We start from the raw sequence: 20,580 nt of genomic DNA, 5'->3' as shown, positions 1-20,580 counted from the left end.
CGCCTATCTTATTTTTTTTCCTCTCTTAATGCTATAGCACCAAGCAGTCACAGACCTTCTTACCTAGGTATATGTTATTTGTTCATCCATCAGTATTCCAAAAGTTTTCAAGAATGGCCAGCAAGTGGGGAGCCTCAAATTTATATTGCTCCAGGTGTGAAACATTGTGAAGAGTATTATTCTAACAATAAAGGTCGATTAAATTGTCCCATGTGGAACACCAATAAATCAAGGCACTTCAGTCAGTAGTTCTTATGAATGCCTCAGCCTTTGGCCTTAACAATGTTGCAGCAGAATGAACAGTGTGTGTTGCTAGTAAGAGAAAATCCTCAGTCTGCATAAGCTTCAAGCTGGACTATTTAGACTACAAGAACCTTGTATTTGCCCATAGAATATTCCTCTATGGCATAAAAAAACAGCAAAACTCTAATGTTCTGGAAGGATAAAGATTATTTTCCCATTAGTAATAATAAATACCTTAATCCTATTTAAACCTTTGAAATATACCCAAACAACAACAGTGCCTCAGCAGGATTCCCACTTGTTACATCTGCCACAGCTCCTCCTCCACAAGAGATCTTATATTACACATTTCCATTTTTTTGAGAGTTATTTTAAAAACACTACATTATTTATGACTCCTGCCAGTGAGTCATAACTGAGAGATGACGGAGGATGGAAGAAGACAGAGAAATATGAGCAAAGCTTCTCAGCATTAATTTAGGTGTTTACCTTAAGCAGTAAAACCTCATTAATCCTCAGAAATTAAAGAGATCAGTGTGCTGTCTCTGATGTGTTCAGCCTAGACAGGGCCTTTGCTACCAGGAGGCAGGTCCAGGTGGAAGGGAAAGATGTTAGAAAGCCACTGAATCAGCCAAGAGATTCCCTGCAGATTTGCTTTATTTTTCCGAGCCACTGCCAGCTTCCTGTAGTTTCCTCCTGAATGCTGTTGACATATCAGCTGCTCAAAGGACTAACTCCACTCCTTTAGGGAACTAGAAATCAGGGAATAAGGAAGGAAAAATACTGATACACCATTAGATGTCTGTCCTGAGAAGCACTAACACTGAAGTTTATGAGGGGCATGAGGATTTCCTGTCCTTCCTTCATAGAGATTGATCACAACCTGTTTTGACAATGTGATCTAATTTTAGATACAGGAGAGTTCACGTTTGTTTTCCTAAAGGCAGCAGTCTTACACAAAGCTTTTGGCACATCAACTGTCCAGAGCTCTGTGAAGAGGAGAGCAAGTGCTGCTTCTTGCTCCTGACAGGCCCACCTCACATCTGTAGGTGGGAGCATCATCCATGCCCAGGCTTTCAGCCATGGGACTTGCTGACATCACTTTAGGTGTGAGCTTGTGAGAATCTGTGTGTTTTATCTGAGTCCCAGCTGGAGCCAGTAGGCAGGCTGTGCTCACTGGAGTCTTTCTCTTTCCCTAAGTGGTGATGGATAGCACACTGTCATGATCCATGTAGGGATAATGCAAGTAGTAGGAATTAACATCCAGTTTCACAGCAGTGGGTAAATGCAAAATGCTGTCTTATATCCTCTTGCGGTATACTTCTCCAAGATCTGCAACACAGGAGACAGATGACAAAATGGCAGACAGTAAGAGATTTTTAGGTTGGAACAGGATAGATGGGGCAGAAATCTCAGTCTTGACCAGGTCAGCAGGCACACCAGAATAATAGATGAAGTAAATAACTAAACTCTGTTTAATTAATGCCAATGAGTAGGGAGGAAAGTATTTTGTGGTCTTTAAATACAAGAGCTCAATCAATTGCTATGTCTAAGTAAATAATTTCAAGTCTTTCATGCACTGTTGTGGCACTGACCTCTGGCTCAACTTCGAATTGTCTGACACCAGACAAACCAGTGGGATCACCTTCTCTTCCATGCAGACCTGGTCTATCTCTGGGAACCCTTTAATTCCCTGCACTGCCCTAAGAGGGGGAGGGTTCCAGTTTAATTTCAATAAATCCCAACAGCACTCACACAAATCTTGTAAGAAAATCCCTGTCCAAAGCTCTATACACAAGGTAACCGCTGGTTATCTGTTTCCCCTCAGTACTACTGCAGTCCCAGACCATGAGAGAAAGATCTGTGGATAACTGAACCCCACACCTAATCTGTCATTTGCAGAAAAAGGATATAATGAAAATGTTGTCATTTCAGTTTGCTCCCCCTATGGAGCTCCCCAGAAACATGGCATAGAAAGCTATGTATCCATTTCCTAAACACCATTTACACAGCTCTGAAACCTTCTGCCAAGTTTTGAGCATCAACTACTATTCATTTATTAGAGTTGTTTGCTCTCAGTAAGTGACCCTTTTAAAAATGAAGACAACTCAAAAGACTTTCTTGATTTACAGGGAGCCCAGCATTTGACAGCCTTCTTCTGTTCCCAAAGGGCAAAATTTGGAAGTATAATTGCTTGGGGTGTTAGCTAGGCTCCACTGCAACTCACTTTCAATCTAAACACATATTAAAAATGAGCTTGCTTCTCTCTGCCCTCAACTATTTATACCAAAAAGAGAGAGCTGGTTGTTTCTAGTACTCACTGAAGGACTGCTTTTCTTTCACCAGGGTCTCTGTGTACTGCAGTAAAGCAGGGATGAAGTGATATATAAAAGCCCCCATCACCAACTACTTTAAAGAAAGGTTGCTTTCCAGCTAATGAAATGAGTAGCCTGCATTGAAATGGATAAAGAGTAAACCACATGTAATGCCGAGTAACACCAGCATATTTTAATGTTACCTAGCTTGTCTGCCTCATAGGGTTTTGTGCATGAGCAGACCTGAGCTTCTACCAGCGCAGGGAGAGCTCCATGGGCTACATGAGATGCATCCAAAGGGCACTGTAGCAGATCAAGAGTAAGGTCATCTCCAGCATCTACAGATGTTATTTCCCTGATTGTCTCTGACTTTAATGCTTTTATCACAAGCCCAGCATCTTTCCAATGATTTCTGTTCCTGAAATTGCTGCAGCTGGGAAAGGAAGTTTCAGTCCCCCATCAACAGTATGAACAAATTACAAGTGCTCCCTGAGAAAACAACTCAAGGAACAATCAAAGCATTATAAAAGATTCAGGTCTCCTGCCTCAGAGTGCCTATTTTACTTGTCTTATAATTCTTGAGCATTTGAGATAAGCAAGGTTCAGACAGTGAGGGAACTTTGAAAGAAGTGAAAGAGCAGCATATTCCATGCCTGCTGTTTGATCTGGGGTCCCCTGCCCCCCTGCATATTTGACAGTTGCTCCACAATTTCTAATTAACAAGACTGGGTGGTTGGATACAAAGGACAGCCCCAAACTTATTTTTTTTTAAGCCAACTTTAAAAATTAGTTCCATCTGAGATTTTTGAACCAAATCTGAGTTTTAAGTGCTTTATTTTGGACGCTTAAACAACTAAAATAAACACACTCTCCTAGGGAAGAGTCTGGTTCTGTGAGAAGGAGAAGATGTGAAATTCAGGAGTGGGCTGGGCATGACAGCCTAACTCTCTCCTGCAAAGAAAACACAGCAATACTGTGGGTTAGTCTGATTTATTTGATCTCTCTTGAATCCCTGCCTAGTTATCTTTGCTGGTGCTGCAGATGTGGCATAATTTTGACATACCTGAATTTCTTTTACAAAAGGATGAGAGCAGAAGAGAAGAATTCTGAGGGAGGGTGGAAAGTTGTTAGAGCAGATACTAAATGCTACTATAAATAAAAACTGTAAGAAATACAAGTACTAAATTAATTAGGAAGCAGCTAACAAGTTTAGAACTGAAAAAAATCACACTAATTTCAGGAAGCATTCAGGTTTTTCAGATTTCAAAGGTAACCAGGAGAGGAAAATGTTAAACAATTATCACTTCACTCAATCCTGGCATTAAAACTTTTAATTTTGAGAAGTTGATATATTTTTAAACACATTGTCCATGTGCCAAGCGCAAAAAACCCAGTCTCAGACTGATTAAGTGCTGAGCTGAATGTACAACTTCACAGATGAAGAAATAATCAATACTTCAAATATCAGCTCTTGGCCAAGGCACATCAGAGGACAAAAGAAAGAGCCAACAAATTAGGTAAATTATTAAAATTCTAAGGATTTACCATTATAAAACAAGCATTACTGTGGTACATTGTTGATATGGAAACAGAAGTACCTTTGAGACAACTCTAAGGAAGTGAATTTTACAAACAAGTTATAGCCTTTTTCCAGTATCAGATCATTTTGTGCCTGGTTCTAAGTCTAAACCAGCACCAGAAAAATTCCCCAAAGGTGCTAAAGCTTTTCTTATTACTATGAAACCTGTATTAAAAAGTTAACTGGAGTTTAGGAGGCATAAATTAAATTAGTTCAGAAAAAAGAACATTGAACAGCTTCATTTTCTCACTAAACCAGACTCTGCCACTTGGTAACAGCATATTTATAGCTATACCTATTAGAAAGGTGTGTTTTTTAGGTACCTATATCAGAGGAGCAAAGTTATCAGTATGTGTGGGCTGGTAACAAACTAGTGCACCTCCCAAATGAAAACATGCTCTTTCCTAATTTAATGCCTGAAAAACTGCAGTATTCCTTAGTGGCAGTGGCAGCAGAGACTGTACACATCACAAATCACTGTGAAATGGAAAAGGGTGATGATACATCCTACTGCTCTGCCTGAAACACTGGCTTCTTAACAACCCAAACACTGGATTCAGGATTAAGCAATTTAGCTGGTATTGCAATAAGCAATTTCTGCAGCTACAGAAATGTGCTCATATCTGCAGCATTCTTCAGGGACCAGTACTCATCACCACAGGGTACCTGTCTGGACCCAGCACAAAGCCCAGTAACGCCTAATAGAAGTAGGTTAGTTTCTGACAAGCACTGAGTACAGGAGACATGGATGTGGGTTTATTTTTTCTTTTGCTAAAGGACACAAGGAATGTGTCCATTTGGTGAGTTTGTGTGTCTGCCACCAATCAGCCCTTGTTTCATCACTTACACTACACCCTGAGGTTTCTAAACAAGAACATTTCTGTAGCACTGCAAATGCATCTTCCAGATATTTGGGGGAAAAATTAAAACCACTTTTATATTTCTTTCTCAGAATGTAAGAGAAACTGATTACTTCTAGGAGTCCTGTTCTCTTCCTATAGTCTGTGACTGAGTTGCATACACACTCTGATGAAATCTTACTCAAGGAAATAAAGAAATTATGCAAAAAGTGAGTAAACTCCAGCAGTATGAGGCCATAAAACAGAAGACACTGAAATTATCGGCATCTTTTCTAGTCTTTTTGATTGACTTGGTACTGACAGCAGAAACACTGTGGCAGAAATAGCACCATGACACATTTCCATTTCCATATAGTAGTAAACAATCCCTAAGAGAAATAATCGAGCTGTTAAACTTGAAGGAATGGGGGAAAATAATGCAGACTGTTGGCAAACACACCATAAGGTACAGGAGACAATGGGCACCAAAACTGACTTAGTACCTACTTCTTTTGCAGGCTTAAAATTAAGTCTGGAAAGACACAACAGAAAATATGCAGTTTGTTGGGTTAGGGGCAGAAACTGGGTACAAAACTGTTGCAAGAGCCAAAGCCTTGCTGACACTGATTGTAGCATCCTCCTTTCGGAAGGCAGGAAAGCCTCTTGTGCTCTCATCCCCTTTGCCTCTAGAAGGGGTGGTAATACAAATCTCTGTCCTTGAAGAGGATCAGCTGCTACATTTTTTGCCAAGTAATTATGGGCTTCAAGTCCAACCCAGTAATATACAGTTAGGCAGACTGAAACCTCTGCTAAGGGCTACCACGGGATATTTTTGATTTTGATCTTAGAAGGTAAAAAGTTTAACTAAAATACCAATTCAATAAGACATCTGAGTTTACTACCAAACAACACCTTTTAGTTGCACCTCCAAAAGAACTTTCAGTCTTATATACATTTTTAGGATCATTTTTTAAATAGCTCAGTTTCATTAAACAACTGATGTCAGTTTTTGTTGGAAAAGAAGAAAAGTCTGTACACAGCGTAAGTTCACAGAATTTTGTCATTACTTCCACCAAAAAAACCACAAAACAAATAAAACCCCATCAGCTCTAAGTTGATTATTACAAATAGCAATTTTAAAACTTCAGAAACACTCTATTTACACACTGATGACAGAATCCTCCAGTGGCAAAAATAAAATTTACTGCACTAAGCACTTATCACATTTTCTCTTCTTCACTTCAATTTCTCTCTAGCTTTCAACAGCAACTTTAATTACATTCGCAATTCCTATTTGCTTACTTCCAGAAAAAATAAAAGTAGTACCATGAAAGTCAAGTAAAAAGTACTTGAGTTATATATAAAATGTGTAGCTAGTATTAGTAATCTGATTTGATCACTACATAAGCATGTCGTTACATTGCCATAATACATAGAAATCAGTTTCCTATTAGTTTCCTCTGCTTTAATAAAAATCTAGAACCAACCAAAAAATAAAACAAAAAACCCAAAACAAAATCAAAAACAATCATAGAAAAAAATAACACCAAACAAACAAAACCCCATGAAGCAGAAGTCTAGAATTTTAAGGCCTTTGATTACCTTGACTGAAACGGAATAACTGATGCAATGACAACTTACCTAGAAAAGCATCCAATTTCATTTTGGAGATACTAATAGATGTCAGTCTCACCTATTCCCACAGTAGCAAGCTCAAAGGGCTTATCACCATCAGGATGCACTATCTTCTTCAACACTTCAAGTTTCCTTCCTTTATCTTCTAGGTATTTCTCCTCTTCAGGCTTTTCTCCCATACATGAAAGCATTGACATCTCTCATTTTCTTTCCATACAGAAATACATGCAGCAACACAAGACTCTTCTGTTTTCCTAACAGGAAATTTTCTTAGTGATGTTTTTTTCCTGGACTTCCCAACATCCAATTTCTTTTCTGGCTTCCCCCCTAAATCTCAACACCTTTTGAAAAGTATTGCATGTGGTTACTCAGTATGTGTATACAATCTGTGAATGATGTTCGCAAGGACAAATCTTATGCAGCCCAGAAGCAATTGTTCCTTCTGCTACAGCACTTCACCAGAGTTTTAAGTTCAGCTGTTTGTTCAGAATAAGACCTACATTTTCTTCTAGCTTCCACTCAAATAGGTCTTCTGTTGACGTGGCTGGCAATATTTTTTTTTTTTACCCTGAAGCTTCATGTTTACATTAAGACTGCCTTGAATCTGAAAAACCATTTAGAAATAAATTGCTGAGTAATTTGAATTTCACATATGCTATTTTACCTACCAGCATAAAGTACTAAGAATTCTTACTAAGACTCTGTGTCAAAGAGTTTCAAGTGCACAAAAAGGGATATTTTGCTCCTGCTTTTCTTGGCCATATTCTCTGAGAAGAGAGAAACTCTCCCTTCACATTCTGCATTATGTTCCCTGCATGAATGGCAACTTCAGGAGTAAATCCCATTGTTGGAGGGGAGGAACAAAAATAAGGCTGGCAGGCAAATGGCTCATGCCCTTTCTTCTGTGCCACAGGAATACACGTCCCTGTCACTGCAGCCTCCTGAAGCACACGAAGTATGATTACACAAGCGCTTTGCTTTTCTTTCTAAGCCAGCTGTCAGGTCCTGCTGTAAAACATGCAAAAGCTAACTATGTCATGAAGCAGACTCCAGAAACACATGCTCTTGCAGGCAAGTTTAGAACACTGCAAAGGCACTTCAATTCCAAAACAAAACCTCAGCTTCACTATGTATTTATAAGAAGGAACTTAAGTTTCTTTCATTAGCCCCTTAAAAAGCCCAGAGGAAGCTCTTATTGCAGCAACTTGGCCCTTCTCACGAAAGCTCTCCAGCCAAGACAGTGAAGAGACTGGGCTGTAAGATTTAATTTCAAGTTGTTCCAGTAACAGTGTGCTATTTATATGCTCCTTGAATTTTGCCCCAGAGCCAAGAACACCCACATGGTATAAAGACATAAAGCACAATTAAATCTTTAGTGAATGGGTCAATTCCCCCCTCACTAACACCAAGGCCAAGAGTAGCTCCTCCATTAACTAAAAATTAGCAAGAATGAGACCCCAAAAGTGCCCAGGAAAATCAGGCCAGCTGCAAACAAAAGCTCTTTAGAGCTTGGTTTTGCTCACTGACACTTCTAAAACAGCAAAACCTGTGGTGCTGGAAGAAACTCTTCTCAGAAGTGATTTAGCCCATCTCCATGAGGCAATAAAACAGTAAGGACTGCCCCAGCCTTCACCGTTTCTAAGTGTACCATCAAACCTATTGGTTTTAGAGGGGGTACACTGCTACTTTGCACAGCTACTTCAGTGCAAGATGAATAGGATAAAAGACACAAATATGTCATGAGTATAGTTAGGTGGGCAGCTTTTAGTCAAAAAACATGAAAGAAAAAAAATTTGTGGATAGTATTTTTTGCTGCAGGTAATGAGAGAACTGGTACAGTTGCCATTAATTGACATCTGATTTGGCACACCGTTATTATAAAGGAAAAAAAGTTATATTTGAAATTGTCAGTGAAGTCACAAATTGCATCTGTGAATGTGAAAATTACTAAAACCCTTAAATTTCAAACTGTGGGCTGTTTCAGACTCCATCTCAAAACTCTGACCATGATGATTGCCAGCAAGCAAGTCCAAACCAGAGATAAAGTGCAACTTCAGCAAGATACAAGATTTAAATTTAAAATGTTGCAGGTGAGTCTTTTCTCAGGGGTGCTGGAATTTCTTGAGATTTCAAAAAGGCGCCTAAAGGAAGAAAGGTAGAGTGTCTCCTTCTGAAAGATCCCTTTCTGCCACACCTTCACTAGGAAAGTGAGAGCCACCCAGTGTAAGCCTTCCCCTACAGTCCATCTCTGGTGGACAAAGAAAATCTGAATTTATCAGCATTTATCTGTAAGAATTTCCAAGCTTTTTTTCCCCACCCCTTTTTAAATTCCCTAGGGCACAGGGAAGGAAGGTCTCATCTGGAGGAGGCTTTCAAAAGTGAAGTTGTGCACCAGGTTACAGAAGTGTGAGTGATACTGGGCAAGGGCTGAGTGACAGCGAGTACATTAAAAGCCAGTTAGAGTCTATACAGCAGAGTTCCCATGTACTTGCCACCTTACAGGCTTCTCTTTTTGACAAGCAATTCCATTTACAAACCTACTCAGCAACAGTAGTCTTGTAAAGTGTACATGTAACAAGTCACAAGTTGTTCCATTTATTTGAGTAAATATCTGGTAAATAAAATCATCAGTAAACATTACAAAATTAAATACATTAAAAAAGCTTGCCAGTATACATAAAATTCACAAACATGTACTTCTTTTGAAAAATAAAATATGTTCAGAGCACCCTTGATATAAAATGCCTGACTAATGTCACCTACCAGTAAATGGTAGCTTATCAAACATTCTAGCTAGGACATTTTCCAGAAGGGAGCAGGGATCTCTGCTCTTGCTCTTACAAGTAAGAGAGCCCAAGTTAAGAAGTCTCCCACTTCTCAGGGCAGAGCCATAAACAAAGGCTGTATTACTCCTTGCTTACCTTTATAGAAGAGGAATCTGCATTTGATTAAGACCACATTATTAAATGCAGTACAGTACTTGCAGTACAGTACAATTTGGTATCACTGCCTTTCCTCCAGCATGAATCAGCTTTTAAATGGTCATGGACATTTCTCTAGATATCACTCCAGGCCCAAATTCAGTATAGGTTAGCACAGCTCCCAGACACCATGAGGTGGAGAGGAAGTGATCCTGGCAAAGCATCAAAGTCAACCAAATAACTTTTAAGTCTACAAATTAAGCCCTTAAAATTCCCAATTTTCATATGCTGCGGTCTAAACAAGGAGATATGATGAGATTCTTCACTGGGCTGCTTTAAGGGTATTTAGAAAAAGGCAGCATTCATTTTAGTAGTCTAAATTGGTACCTTTTGATAGCAAATTTGCAATAACCACCATTTAAATAATTTACTATAACAAACTTCTCCTTCCATCCATGTGAAGCAGTATTCACAACCCACTTTAAAATTTATGTACAGACAAGCACAAGAAACTTGACATCCATGAGTTAAATGTACAACCAACTTAAGAAAAGTTATCCAACTAGTTGCAAGGAGAAGTCTCCTAGCTCTGTAAATTTACAAGATCTTCTGGTTCACCACATAGGCTTGCTGCCCCTCATCTCTAACTCTTGGATTCTTCACTTGCTTCAGTAATCCTCAGGTGAAAGTTGAGCAGCATCCAAATTGTTGATATTTTTGATAAAAAATAATTGACACTTAGAAAAGAACCCTTAAAACACACCAAAAAAATTCCTTGAGTCAAAACTGAATAAAATCAAAAAAGTTGTGGAGAAAGACAATTATTTTAATAAAGGTCTTGTATTCAAAGTCCCATTTCCCTTGCCATGTCTTTTACAGAGTGCTATTACTTTGAGTTATTTATATACTCTTCTTTTGAGGGGGACTGAGTTTCCTCATTCCTCTTATCCGAGTTAGCAGCTCTTTGATAAATTCCTAGGAAAAAACCAAAAAATATTAGTAATTTTAATGATCACATAATACTATAATCTTTTTTTTTTTTTTTTTAATGGATGATACATTTTTATTTACGCTTTCACTGCTAAGCTGGAATTTCCCTGACCTGATCACCAGGAACCTTAAACACATCCTTCCCATCCAGCAGAACTGTGAACAATGAGCTTTTCCTTGTGACTGTGCTGGCTCAGTTATAACCCATCTTTCAGGCTTTTACTGCACAGGTCCTTAAACCAACTACTGAATGAAGCAAAACCTATGACTGGATACAATGCAAACAGTCAAAGCAGACTTCCACAGTTTAAGCATGCACAGAAATCAGCATTCTTGCCAAAAGTGGTGTTTCTCCTGCCACTCTCCATGCTGGAACCAGTATTTTGGTTGGCTGCATACTGAGCTGTACAAGAAAGCTGATCTGGCTAAAAAACTCAGCTGTTTTTCCTCTTGCCCTGCTACTTTCCAAGCTGGCTCAGCTCTCTGACCCGGCCCACCACCCAGCCCACACTAACACTTGTGTCAGTCCAAGGCAAGGCAGGAACAAGGAGCCAGAGGTAACACCACTGGTATATCATGGGTTAAGCTGGTTGCAGAACTAAGTGAATGACACCTCTTTGAAAACAAACAAACAAAGAACTAACCCAGCCCTCCCCCCACCCCAAAAAAAAAAAAAAAAAAAAAAAAAAAAAAACCAAAAAACAAAACCAAACAAACTAAAAACCAGAACACAACAAACCATTTCATGGACCAGGCCTTTAGTCACAGTGATATTTTCCCCAGTTTCAGCAGATTTCCTATCTTTAAACTGTGTGAGAGCAGAAGCTTACAGATTTGCATCTCTGAAACTCTTTTGGTATACAATTTCTTGCAGGTGCATTAAAAGCTAAATGACTTCCTTACTGTCCCATTGCGAAAATAATGTTTATCCACAGTGCTGTGTATACACCTACAAAATGGTTCTTATGAAATCAGCTAGCTGCAAACATGGAATGTAATTATTCAGTTAGGTTGATGTGAAAAGCCAGGTTGGAGAGGGCTTTGAGCCTCACGGATGTTGTCCCGGCCCTTGGCATTCAAGCTAGATGATCTTTAAGGTCCCTTCCAACGCAAAACATTCTATAATTCTATGAAAAAATTAAAAGCATGATTTCCTGGATGAATGAAGTTAAAAATACCAGTGAACAAAGTCACCACTTGAATGACAACACAATACCTTTCAAAAAAGGTCAGGCTGAAACATGTATTGCAAGGTGCTACATTTTGCATAAGGAAAGTCTATGTAAATGTGTATTTTAACCTGAGAAATATGTCATGTTTTTCTGGTGGGACCATGGTCTAAACAAATCAATTTCCTTTCCTGACAGATCATGCACCTCTATAGTGAACTGCATATACTGTTGCACCATGGTTGTTGTTGTATCCACACTACCTGTGGCTGCAATGAACAGCAGCAAAGGCAGAGCAGCTACACAACAGCGGGGTTTCCAGCCTGAACTAGGTGAAGGCCTAGTTCAGGAATACGTCTATACATATCAGTATTATGCTTCCCATCTGGACAGAGAGCCTAATAAGATGGTCAGAAAAACAGGTTTCCTAAGACCCCCAAATCCTTTCCCTCCATCTTCTTGAAGCTGTCTTACTTCATAAAGGCACAAGCCACTGCAACAATTTCACTTTAAACTTGTTACAGTCCGGTACTTCTCCACTGAAAAATCAGAAGGAGGAGGAAGACATGCTTACTCAAAAAATTCACAGCTTTCAACAAACTTTGCATTAGTTCTGTGTCATCATATCATCACTGTAAGGATCTGATAGATAATGCAAAACTATATGGCATGGTGCTGCTTGAAACACATAAACACACTTTAGGATATTTTTTCCTATCAAATTTATATAAAGCCCTGCAGTATAATCCTTAGAGAAATACAGCAATCATAGAAGAATTTTACTTGGGATTAGTGTCATTTGTATTGCCTCTCAGCAAATCTTTCCATTTAAAAAAACCAACAAACTGTAGTCCCACCAGATTAAGACAGCTTTGAAGAAGAATGGGCTGAAGTGCAGTTCTTCCCTTAGAAAAAAAATTTAATTGTCTATTCAAGTCACAAATACTCCACAAGAACTGCATCTGGAAACTCTCCAGCAGCTTCACAGAAGTGAGAGCCTTATGGGAAGGGACATCTGCAGAATGGACAGGAACACCTATGGTACTCTGTAGTCATTAGGGATATCCCACCTTGCCATTCCACTACCCATTCTCCCACAGCTCAGTAGAGTCTGGAGCAAGTTTCCCTTAGATATGAAATGTAGCCAAGGGTCAGTTACTTTTTAATATGACATTATAGCAAAAGAGAGGAATTCCTCCCCTTAACTTTGAAGAGGTATCAAAAGCACCTTCTTTTGCAAAACAAGGTATTTGCTTGAAGTTTTCAGGCAAGTTTAACACTACCCAGAAACTTCTTAATGCTGCCAAAATAAGCCAAACTTTAAGGTTAACCCCCTAAAGGAGATCTGAAGCAACTGCAACTATTCTTAAGGCAGAGAAGGCATTCATTTGAAGAAAGTACATTTAATAATTTTAAAGGCTTTATCCCCGAGGAACTTTTTTTTTTCCTTGAAAGAAGGGTCTGTGGTACCCAACAAGAGCATTTTGCATGTGGCAGGCATTTTGCATAATGCAGTAACGCTGTTGTGCACTTCCTGTAGACACACAAACCACAGCACTGGTTCAGCACATTTCTGATTTAAGTATCACTTTGCATCTGACACTCGCATGGAGCTGGCTGTCATCCACACAGTTGTGCTCTGGTACTTGTGCCTTTCTTGCTTTGCTTTTCGTTCCCCATGAAGGAAAGTTAGTGTTCTAGAAAAGATGCACATTTTCCCTCACGAAGGCAGCAAAAGAAACCTCACAGTGTTTCAGTAAACCTTCACTTTATAACTAACCAACTCAGGTTTATGTCACCAATACCCATTTTGTTTTCTTAAACCATCACTCAAAAATTGCAGTGTTGTTCCTTGTGGGCATTTGAGTCAAGACTTAACGTCCACGTCTATCTCTACCTTTTACACAAAAATCATTTTACACAGAGCATTTTACTGAAATCCCCCCTAACAAGATACGCTGAAATTTAGCATCAGACATTTGAAAGCTGACCATGTATTAATCTATGTTAAAATTACTTCTGTAATACAGGTTGAATTATCTACCTATATCTACTGATTTATTTCATGGAGTTAAAAAAACAATAATTCAGTTAAGGATTTAAGAACTTGTTCATTATTTCTTGAAGGGTTATAGCCAGGAATACATAGGCTACAATCACTTCTAATACAAGAAAAATCTCACATCAGCACTTTGCCTTGGTAAATAAAATAAAAAATAAAGTTTTTAGAAAGTGCAAAAATGTATGCAAACTTAGTTAAAACTCTTTGTTACAGATTTTCTGCAACAAGGCACCCTTATTACAAGTATTGAGGATCTTGTTAATTTGTAATACTAAATCCTTGTTTCTAGAAGACATCTTTCTAATTCTAAAGGCAAATTTTAATGAGAGACAGACTAAATCTATAGTTCATTTGAACTCATCTATATTCAGCCTTTGGCAAAAAAAATAATAAAGGCAAAAACAAAGGTGAAATGATAATTCAGGAAAGGGGAAGAAATCACTTCACCTCTCTGCTTTGGTGGTGTGACTCATTGTTTTAATGAGGTCATTTGACAGACAATGAATTCCAGGCTTCCTATTCAAGTCTTCCAATTAATTCTGGACACTAATTAGACTCTGCCTCTCCAGATTTCTCTTCCTCAAACAGTACACATGTAGTAGGACTAGTTTTTAAACTAAAATTTAGAGTTTCTAGTCCTCCTGCTTCACTAGAGCATGAAATGAATCCTAAGTCAGCTTTCCTTCACAGCTTTACTTCCCTATAGCCAGGTCAAAAAACAAGATTTCCTTAACTGTTTGCCCAAGGCCATTTCTTGGAGATGGCTTCATTAGTTGGATGTAAAAACTAAAGTCAGCCTGGAGAGGGATCCCACAGCTACCTGGGAAAGAACCTAAATAATAACCCATCTTACTGCCAAACACCTTCTCTTCCACATAGGCTCAACCCCTGCTAAAGTCAGTTGTACAGAGAGAAGGGAACTGCTTTGGGAGAGCAGGACCAGGATATGCCTTCTATTAGCAAGAACCAGCACAGAATCTCTGTAGCCTCACTGAATGATGCCCTTGACATGCCCTCTCCAATGAGGCCACAGCACCATCAGTGTCCAGAGCATGAAATTTTTGCAGCAATTCAGCTTCTTGGTGAGTTCTGTATAAAATACTAACTATATACCACAAAGCTACAGTAAAGACTTGCAGCCCAATTATTCTTCAATTCGGCAGCATGTAAACAAGCACAGCTTATATGTGTCAAATCACCATTTGATCTTCCCTTCTGATATTGCTATGGGTATTTAGAAGTTGTGTTCATGAGTACTTGCAGAAATGAAAACATGCAAGCTTAATTCCCTCCAAAGCTGTAGTACAATATAGGGCAGATCTCAGCAGGCACATAAAAAGTTTTAGTTCACTGAATTCAGTGGTCAAACGGAGGAACAAGAAATCATGTTTTACTTGAAATGCACCTGCCTGTATTGCTTTTAAACAAGCACGTTTTCTAACCTTTTTTCGCTACAAATTCTCCTATTTAATTTCAAGTAATATGGATATAAAATACATTTGCTGTGACTTAAAAATTTACCACCCATCAGCTGCCCTGGCTTGCCCAGATGTAAGGCAGCACACTGCATGGAGGCTTTAGTACACATCTGCAGCGACTATTGCTTCTTGTGGGTATCCCTACATATTGCTGCTTTTCAATTACATAGAAAAAACAAACAGGAACATTAACTGGAAATAATTCATAACATATTAGGACAAAAATAAACATAAGGTCCTTAAAAAGTTATGGGGTTCTGTTTCAGAAGCATTGACCTTTCTATTAAGGCCTGTGTACTAAAAATATACATTATGTCAATACATACACAAAACAGCTTTTATCTTTAAAAAACACAGTGCCTTGACAACTCTAAAAGTTGCATCACAAGCCTGTCATTTGCTCCGACTAGGAATTAAACTTGGAGAAACATACAGTTAAGCAAATGCATCTCTACCTTTTTCAAGTGTTAGAAGCTGCTGAAATAGTCCAACCACTGAAGTAATTGAGTAGTCAGTAACTTAAATCTCTGCCCAAGTTATCCAGAAAATATGCACAACAATTCAACATAGTTTGTTTGCAAGCCATATTAAAAATTATTACTAGGAGTTTCCAGCAATGCAACTTCCTTTAATGATGCAACTTCATCTCCTTTTTCTCCTATTTTGCACTAAGTGAAGAATTATACTAACAAAACAGATTTAATCCTGTCTGAATGAGAGAGATCTCCAGCCCATTCAGCTGAAGCTTTGTATATTTATATAAGAAAAGAAAGAAGTAAATAAACTGCAAATCTAATTTATTCAGTTTTCTTCAAACACTCATTATCTGCAGACCTTGTGTTGCTCAGCTGCATCTTTTGGAGACAGTGAGCATAAAAATTACCCACTCATTGGATTTCTCTCCCATAGCAGTTTAAGAGTTTCTTTGCCATTTTTCCTGTCATCACTTTGACTGTCCCACTGTTGGAAGCTCTAATTCACATCAGCCACAAATATTTCAAATTTTCTCCAATGCCCAGTCTAAATAAGTGGCCTTACTGTTACCAACAGCAGAGATAACAGCAATACAGATTTAGTCAGCCTTATTCAAAATATATGTCTTGAAAAAACCTCATGGATTTCACAGTCACAACTGTCTTCCTATCCTAAATAAGACTATTGTGAAGTATCTAAACATCATCATCAAGATTGCAGATTATATTTAAATCTGTTATATTCACTGTGAACATTAAGATTCTCCACTATCAGATGATGACAGAGAACATCAGACAGAGCTGAGACAGCAACTCAACAGAGGCCAGAGTGGGATTTTCCACAAGTGATGTGTGGGACTGTATGAACTGACTGCTCTGGCACACAGATGATGCAGGAAGAGGATGCTTCTCCCTGCTCCTCTTCAATCACAGTTCATATCCAAAATTTGATTATGGCACTGATTTAGGAGATACTAAATCCTTTAAGTTTGTGTACACAATAAGTCTTTACAAAAAGGTCCCACATTAAGTATATTTCCATACAAATTAAAACAGCCATAACTACTACCTAAGAAAAGCTTTTAATACTTTAAAGTGCATTCAACAGTCTAGCTATATTTCCATTAGAAGAAAGGTTTTGTAACAGTTCCTCATTAGTTACTGTCAGCTACTATCTTTGGCCAAATTATTAGAGGTAGGGAACTCTTTCCATGTTTTAAGTGACCTGGATAACTCAGCTTCCTGATGAAAAGTCAATACAGGATACATACAAACATTCCTCAATTTTTCCTTAACCTTTAGTCTAAATGGAAGATACTGAGCAAAACTGACTTCAGATATACATTTGCAGGTTTAGAGGGTTTTTTTTCACAGCTGGGTAACAGCTTTGGGTTATTAAGCTTTTTGCCTGTACTATTTTTCTTTGTTCTGAATAGCAGGGACATCATATTACATAACTTTTCTCCCAGTTAGGGATTACTATCTTTTGCAAATTGTATAACTCTTGATGATAAAACCCCTAGTGCACTTGACAGACTGTATTTCATTGGTCAGGAGAAATTCCATTAGCTCATACCCATTATCCACAAATCTTCTAAAAATAATTCCACAAGCCAACTTCCTCAATAGCTTTGAATGGTCTGCAAATATAAAAAGATTGCAGATTCTCTAGACAAGGTGTAGATCCTTATATAGCAAGTTTAAGCCAACTAAAAGGCTCCTTACTCCACATATGACAGGATAAAAATTGCTATTTTTAAGTGGCCTAAGCTAGCAGTCATACAGTATTATTGGGCTCACCATGCCATAGACGAAGAAAAGTTGCTGTCATAAAGCACATCCTGGGATGTGACTCATTTTGGAAACTATCCTCACAGAATCAATTAAGTTGGAAAAGGCATCTGCGATTGAGTCCAAACTATGACCAAACACCACCTTGTCAACCAGACCATGGCACAAAGTACCTTTCCTTGAACACCTCCATGGTGGTGACTCCATCATCACTCCATCACCCCTTTCCAATATCTACCAACCCTTTTGTGAAGAATTTCTTCCTAATGTCTAACTTAAACTTCCCTGCTATAGCTTGAGGCTATGTCCTCTTCTCCTATCACTAGTTCCTGGGAGAAGAGGCCAACACCACCTGTCTACATCCTCCTTTCAGCTAGTTGTAGAGAGTGAGTGGATTAAGTACCCTCTCAACTTGGCTATCTCTAAAGATTGTCAAGGAGGATGAAAATTCTCACAGATAAGGGAGCTGCCCCATCCCATCCACAAAGGACTGAAGACACGGGTCACCAGTTCAGTATTAAAATCTCACCTTGATCCAGGAGCCTTGAGGGCAGACAATGATGTGTCCAGGATGTTGTTTCCTGCAAACTGCCACACCAACTTAATTTACCAGTATGGCACAAATCTTTCCTGTCGTTCTACAACCAAGGTTTCCAGTGGAACACTCACTGACATCTGTCATGTACCCTTATCAGCTCTCTGAAATTTGTCCTTGCATTGTGTCAAACTTCACAGCTAAAAAAAAAAATCATTCATATGGCATGTTTAATGAAGAAGGAAGAAGAGTAATTATTGGATCTCTGCCTTCTTCCTCTGCCTTCAGATAACACAGAGATAAGAGGTCAGCACATGACTGACTCTTAAACCCTTGGCAAACTGTTTCTCCCACCTAGTCACGACTCCAGCTTTCTCTTACTAGTCTGTGACAAGAGCCACGCAAGGCTCGACATGCCACATCCATCTTCACACCTATCTTAAGAAGAAGCACCAAGGTTCAATGGCACTTGCTTAGAGAAGGCTGGAGAAGGCTGACAGGGTCATTTGTAGTGTAGCGTTACTACAGTGAGACAGCTTAAGACTTGGTATTATGGCATCTGCATAATGGAAGATGTGTGTTATCTGCTCTAAGGCAACCAAGATACAACACACAACAAACTCTACAGGTGTTATCAGCTGAGTCTTTCTGGGTCAATTCCCCACTATCAAAATGTTTGTACCAGCAACTATAATAACAATTCTGGAGAATCTTCCCAATCTACCATAGAAATCAATAAAAACGTAAAAGCCTTGAAGAAAATATCTCATGGACTGTGAAGTGCCTATTCAACTGTACCAGCAGTTCTTCTTGATAGTCTGAATATCCTTAAGCCCCACCAGTTTATGTGGCTACAGCTGCAGATATCACAGAAGAACCAACCTATTTGCAGCCTTATTTCAAAACCAAACACCTGGCTTCTAGTCATGCACAGTTGAAAAGTCTCTGACAAGAGGAATTCTGTAAGCCAACCCCTCTATTAAATACTATGCAGCAGTCACTTCTGGGAGAGAACTGACTCTATAAATGGAACTAACAAAGTGACCCATGGCATATACTTTTGATTTTTACAATGAGTCAAAGGGGTTTTTTTTCAATATTTACTGCTCCTAGTAAGTATACATTACTGTATGAAAAGCAGGCTATATTGGCACTGGACACAATAATAGATACACAAGCTGAAAGCTGAGTAACTAAATCCTGCTAGTACAGGTGACCTCACAATTTTATTCAAGTCCATTCACACAAACAATTAGCTGAGCTGCATATCTGCATAAAAGTTCTCAGAATAAATTTTACTGTCCTAGATAAAATTAAATTATTTCACAGTGAAGAGCATAGTCCAACATGCAAATATTCTAGCCATCTGATGATACCTATATTTAGATTTCTTGTAACATGGCAGCCTTAAAAGTCAGTATAGTCAGTAAGGACATTACAGCAAACAATACTGATAGTTCAGCTGGAATGACCAGCAGTTCCTCCACAGGGTACCATCACATTCCTATTGCAGCTAAGTGACAGGCACAAACATTTTAGGATATAAAACGCCAAGTCTATCAGCTAGTCATTAATATTCATCTAATTACTTTATCATAAGAATTAAAATAAAGTTACTTTAGCTTGAACATAACTACAGTTTCCCCAGGTAAATAGCATTTTAAAAAAGTCTTTTACCTCTGTTGGTTTGTAGCAATCTACAAGAGTTTCCTAGAAGCAAAATATGAAAGTGTCAGTATCCATACAGAGTAAGAATGAACATAAACAAGTCATGGTATGAAACCTGGCAAGGGAGGGGAGAAAGAAGCAAGAACAGGAATCACTGAAGTTACTTAAAACCCAAAGCTATACAAGTCACCTTTGCTCCCTATGTGGATCAGAATGGATTTGTACCAGGAGAGAAATAATGGCTTCTTTCTCCAGGTAGGAAGTTACAAAATCCCTGTCTCCAAGAAAAACTGAGAAGAGGAGGAGAATCCAAGAATATTTCTCCCAGGAGCAGACATGTGAAAGGCAGCTTTCTGTGAGGACATGAGAGTCTTTGCCATGCAGAAATAGAGATGTTAGTTATTCCTAGCAGGGCAATCCTAGCAGGGGACTGCAGCAGCTAGTTTAGGCAGAAGCAGCAAAGCTATTTATGAATGCTGAGCAAACAGCCTGGGGCCATGCCCCACGTCTCTGTGGCTGGCCAGCGGGCACCAGGAAAAGGGTGCTAACAGGCACGAAAATGAGATGTGCTGCAGCAAAGCACCACATTAGTCACCTCCCAGGAGCAAGCTGAGGGCAAACCACGACTCTAGAACAATTTTCCTTTCCTCAGTGCATCTGAAAATATTATAAATGGAGACATTTCCTATTGGTTTTATATATTGATTTAGAGAGAAATTTATATTAAGGCAATAATATTTCTTTTCTTCTCCCCCTCATCCTTCCATTCATCAACTCCTACCTCACACAAGATTCAAAAGTTTAGAGAGCTGGTTTAAACTGCTTAATTTCAGCAGATAGCTTTTGAATTTCCCAACTAATTCCTGTTGCTGACCATCTTAC

At 38.8% G+C, this 20,580-nt stretch overlaps 1 protein-coding gene across 1 annotated transcript in view; it reads right to left on the bottom strand.

Annotated features, from left to right (window-relative positions):
• Nucleotides 1-9,177: 9,177 nt before the first annotated feature.
• Nucleotides 9,178-20,580, bottom strand: part of PPP1R14C (protein phosphatase 1 regulatory inhibitor subunit 14C) — a 51,559-nt gene continuing 40,156 nt past the window's right edge. The window contains exons 3-4 of the mRNA XM_068184585.1: nt 19,708-19,740; nt 9,178-10,507 (exon numbers count right to left, since the gene is read on the bottom strand). Coding sequence (XP_068040686.1) covers nt 10,433-10,507; nt 19,708-19,740 — 108 coding nt within the window. The 3' untranslated portion in view covers nt 9,178-10,432. The remainder of the gene's footprint in view (nt 10,508-19,707; nt 19,741-20,580) is intronic.

Source organism: Anomalospiza imberbis, chromosome 3 (assembly GCF_031753505.1).
Source record: "Anomalospiza imberbis isolate Cuckoo-Finch-1a 21T00152 chromosome 3, ASM3175350v1, whole genome shotgun sequence".
NCBI lineage: Eukaryota > Metazoa > Chordata > Aves > Passeriformes > Viduidae > Anomalospiza > Anomalospiza imberbis.
The sequence above is the reverse complement of the archived record's forward strand: the minus strand, read 5'-3'. Positions and strand labels throughout refer to the sequence as shown.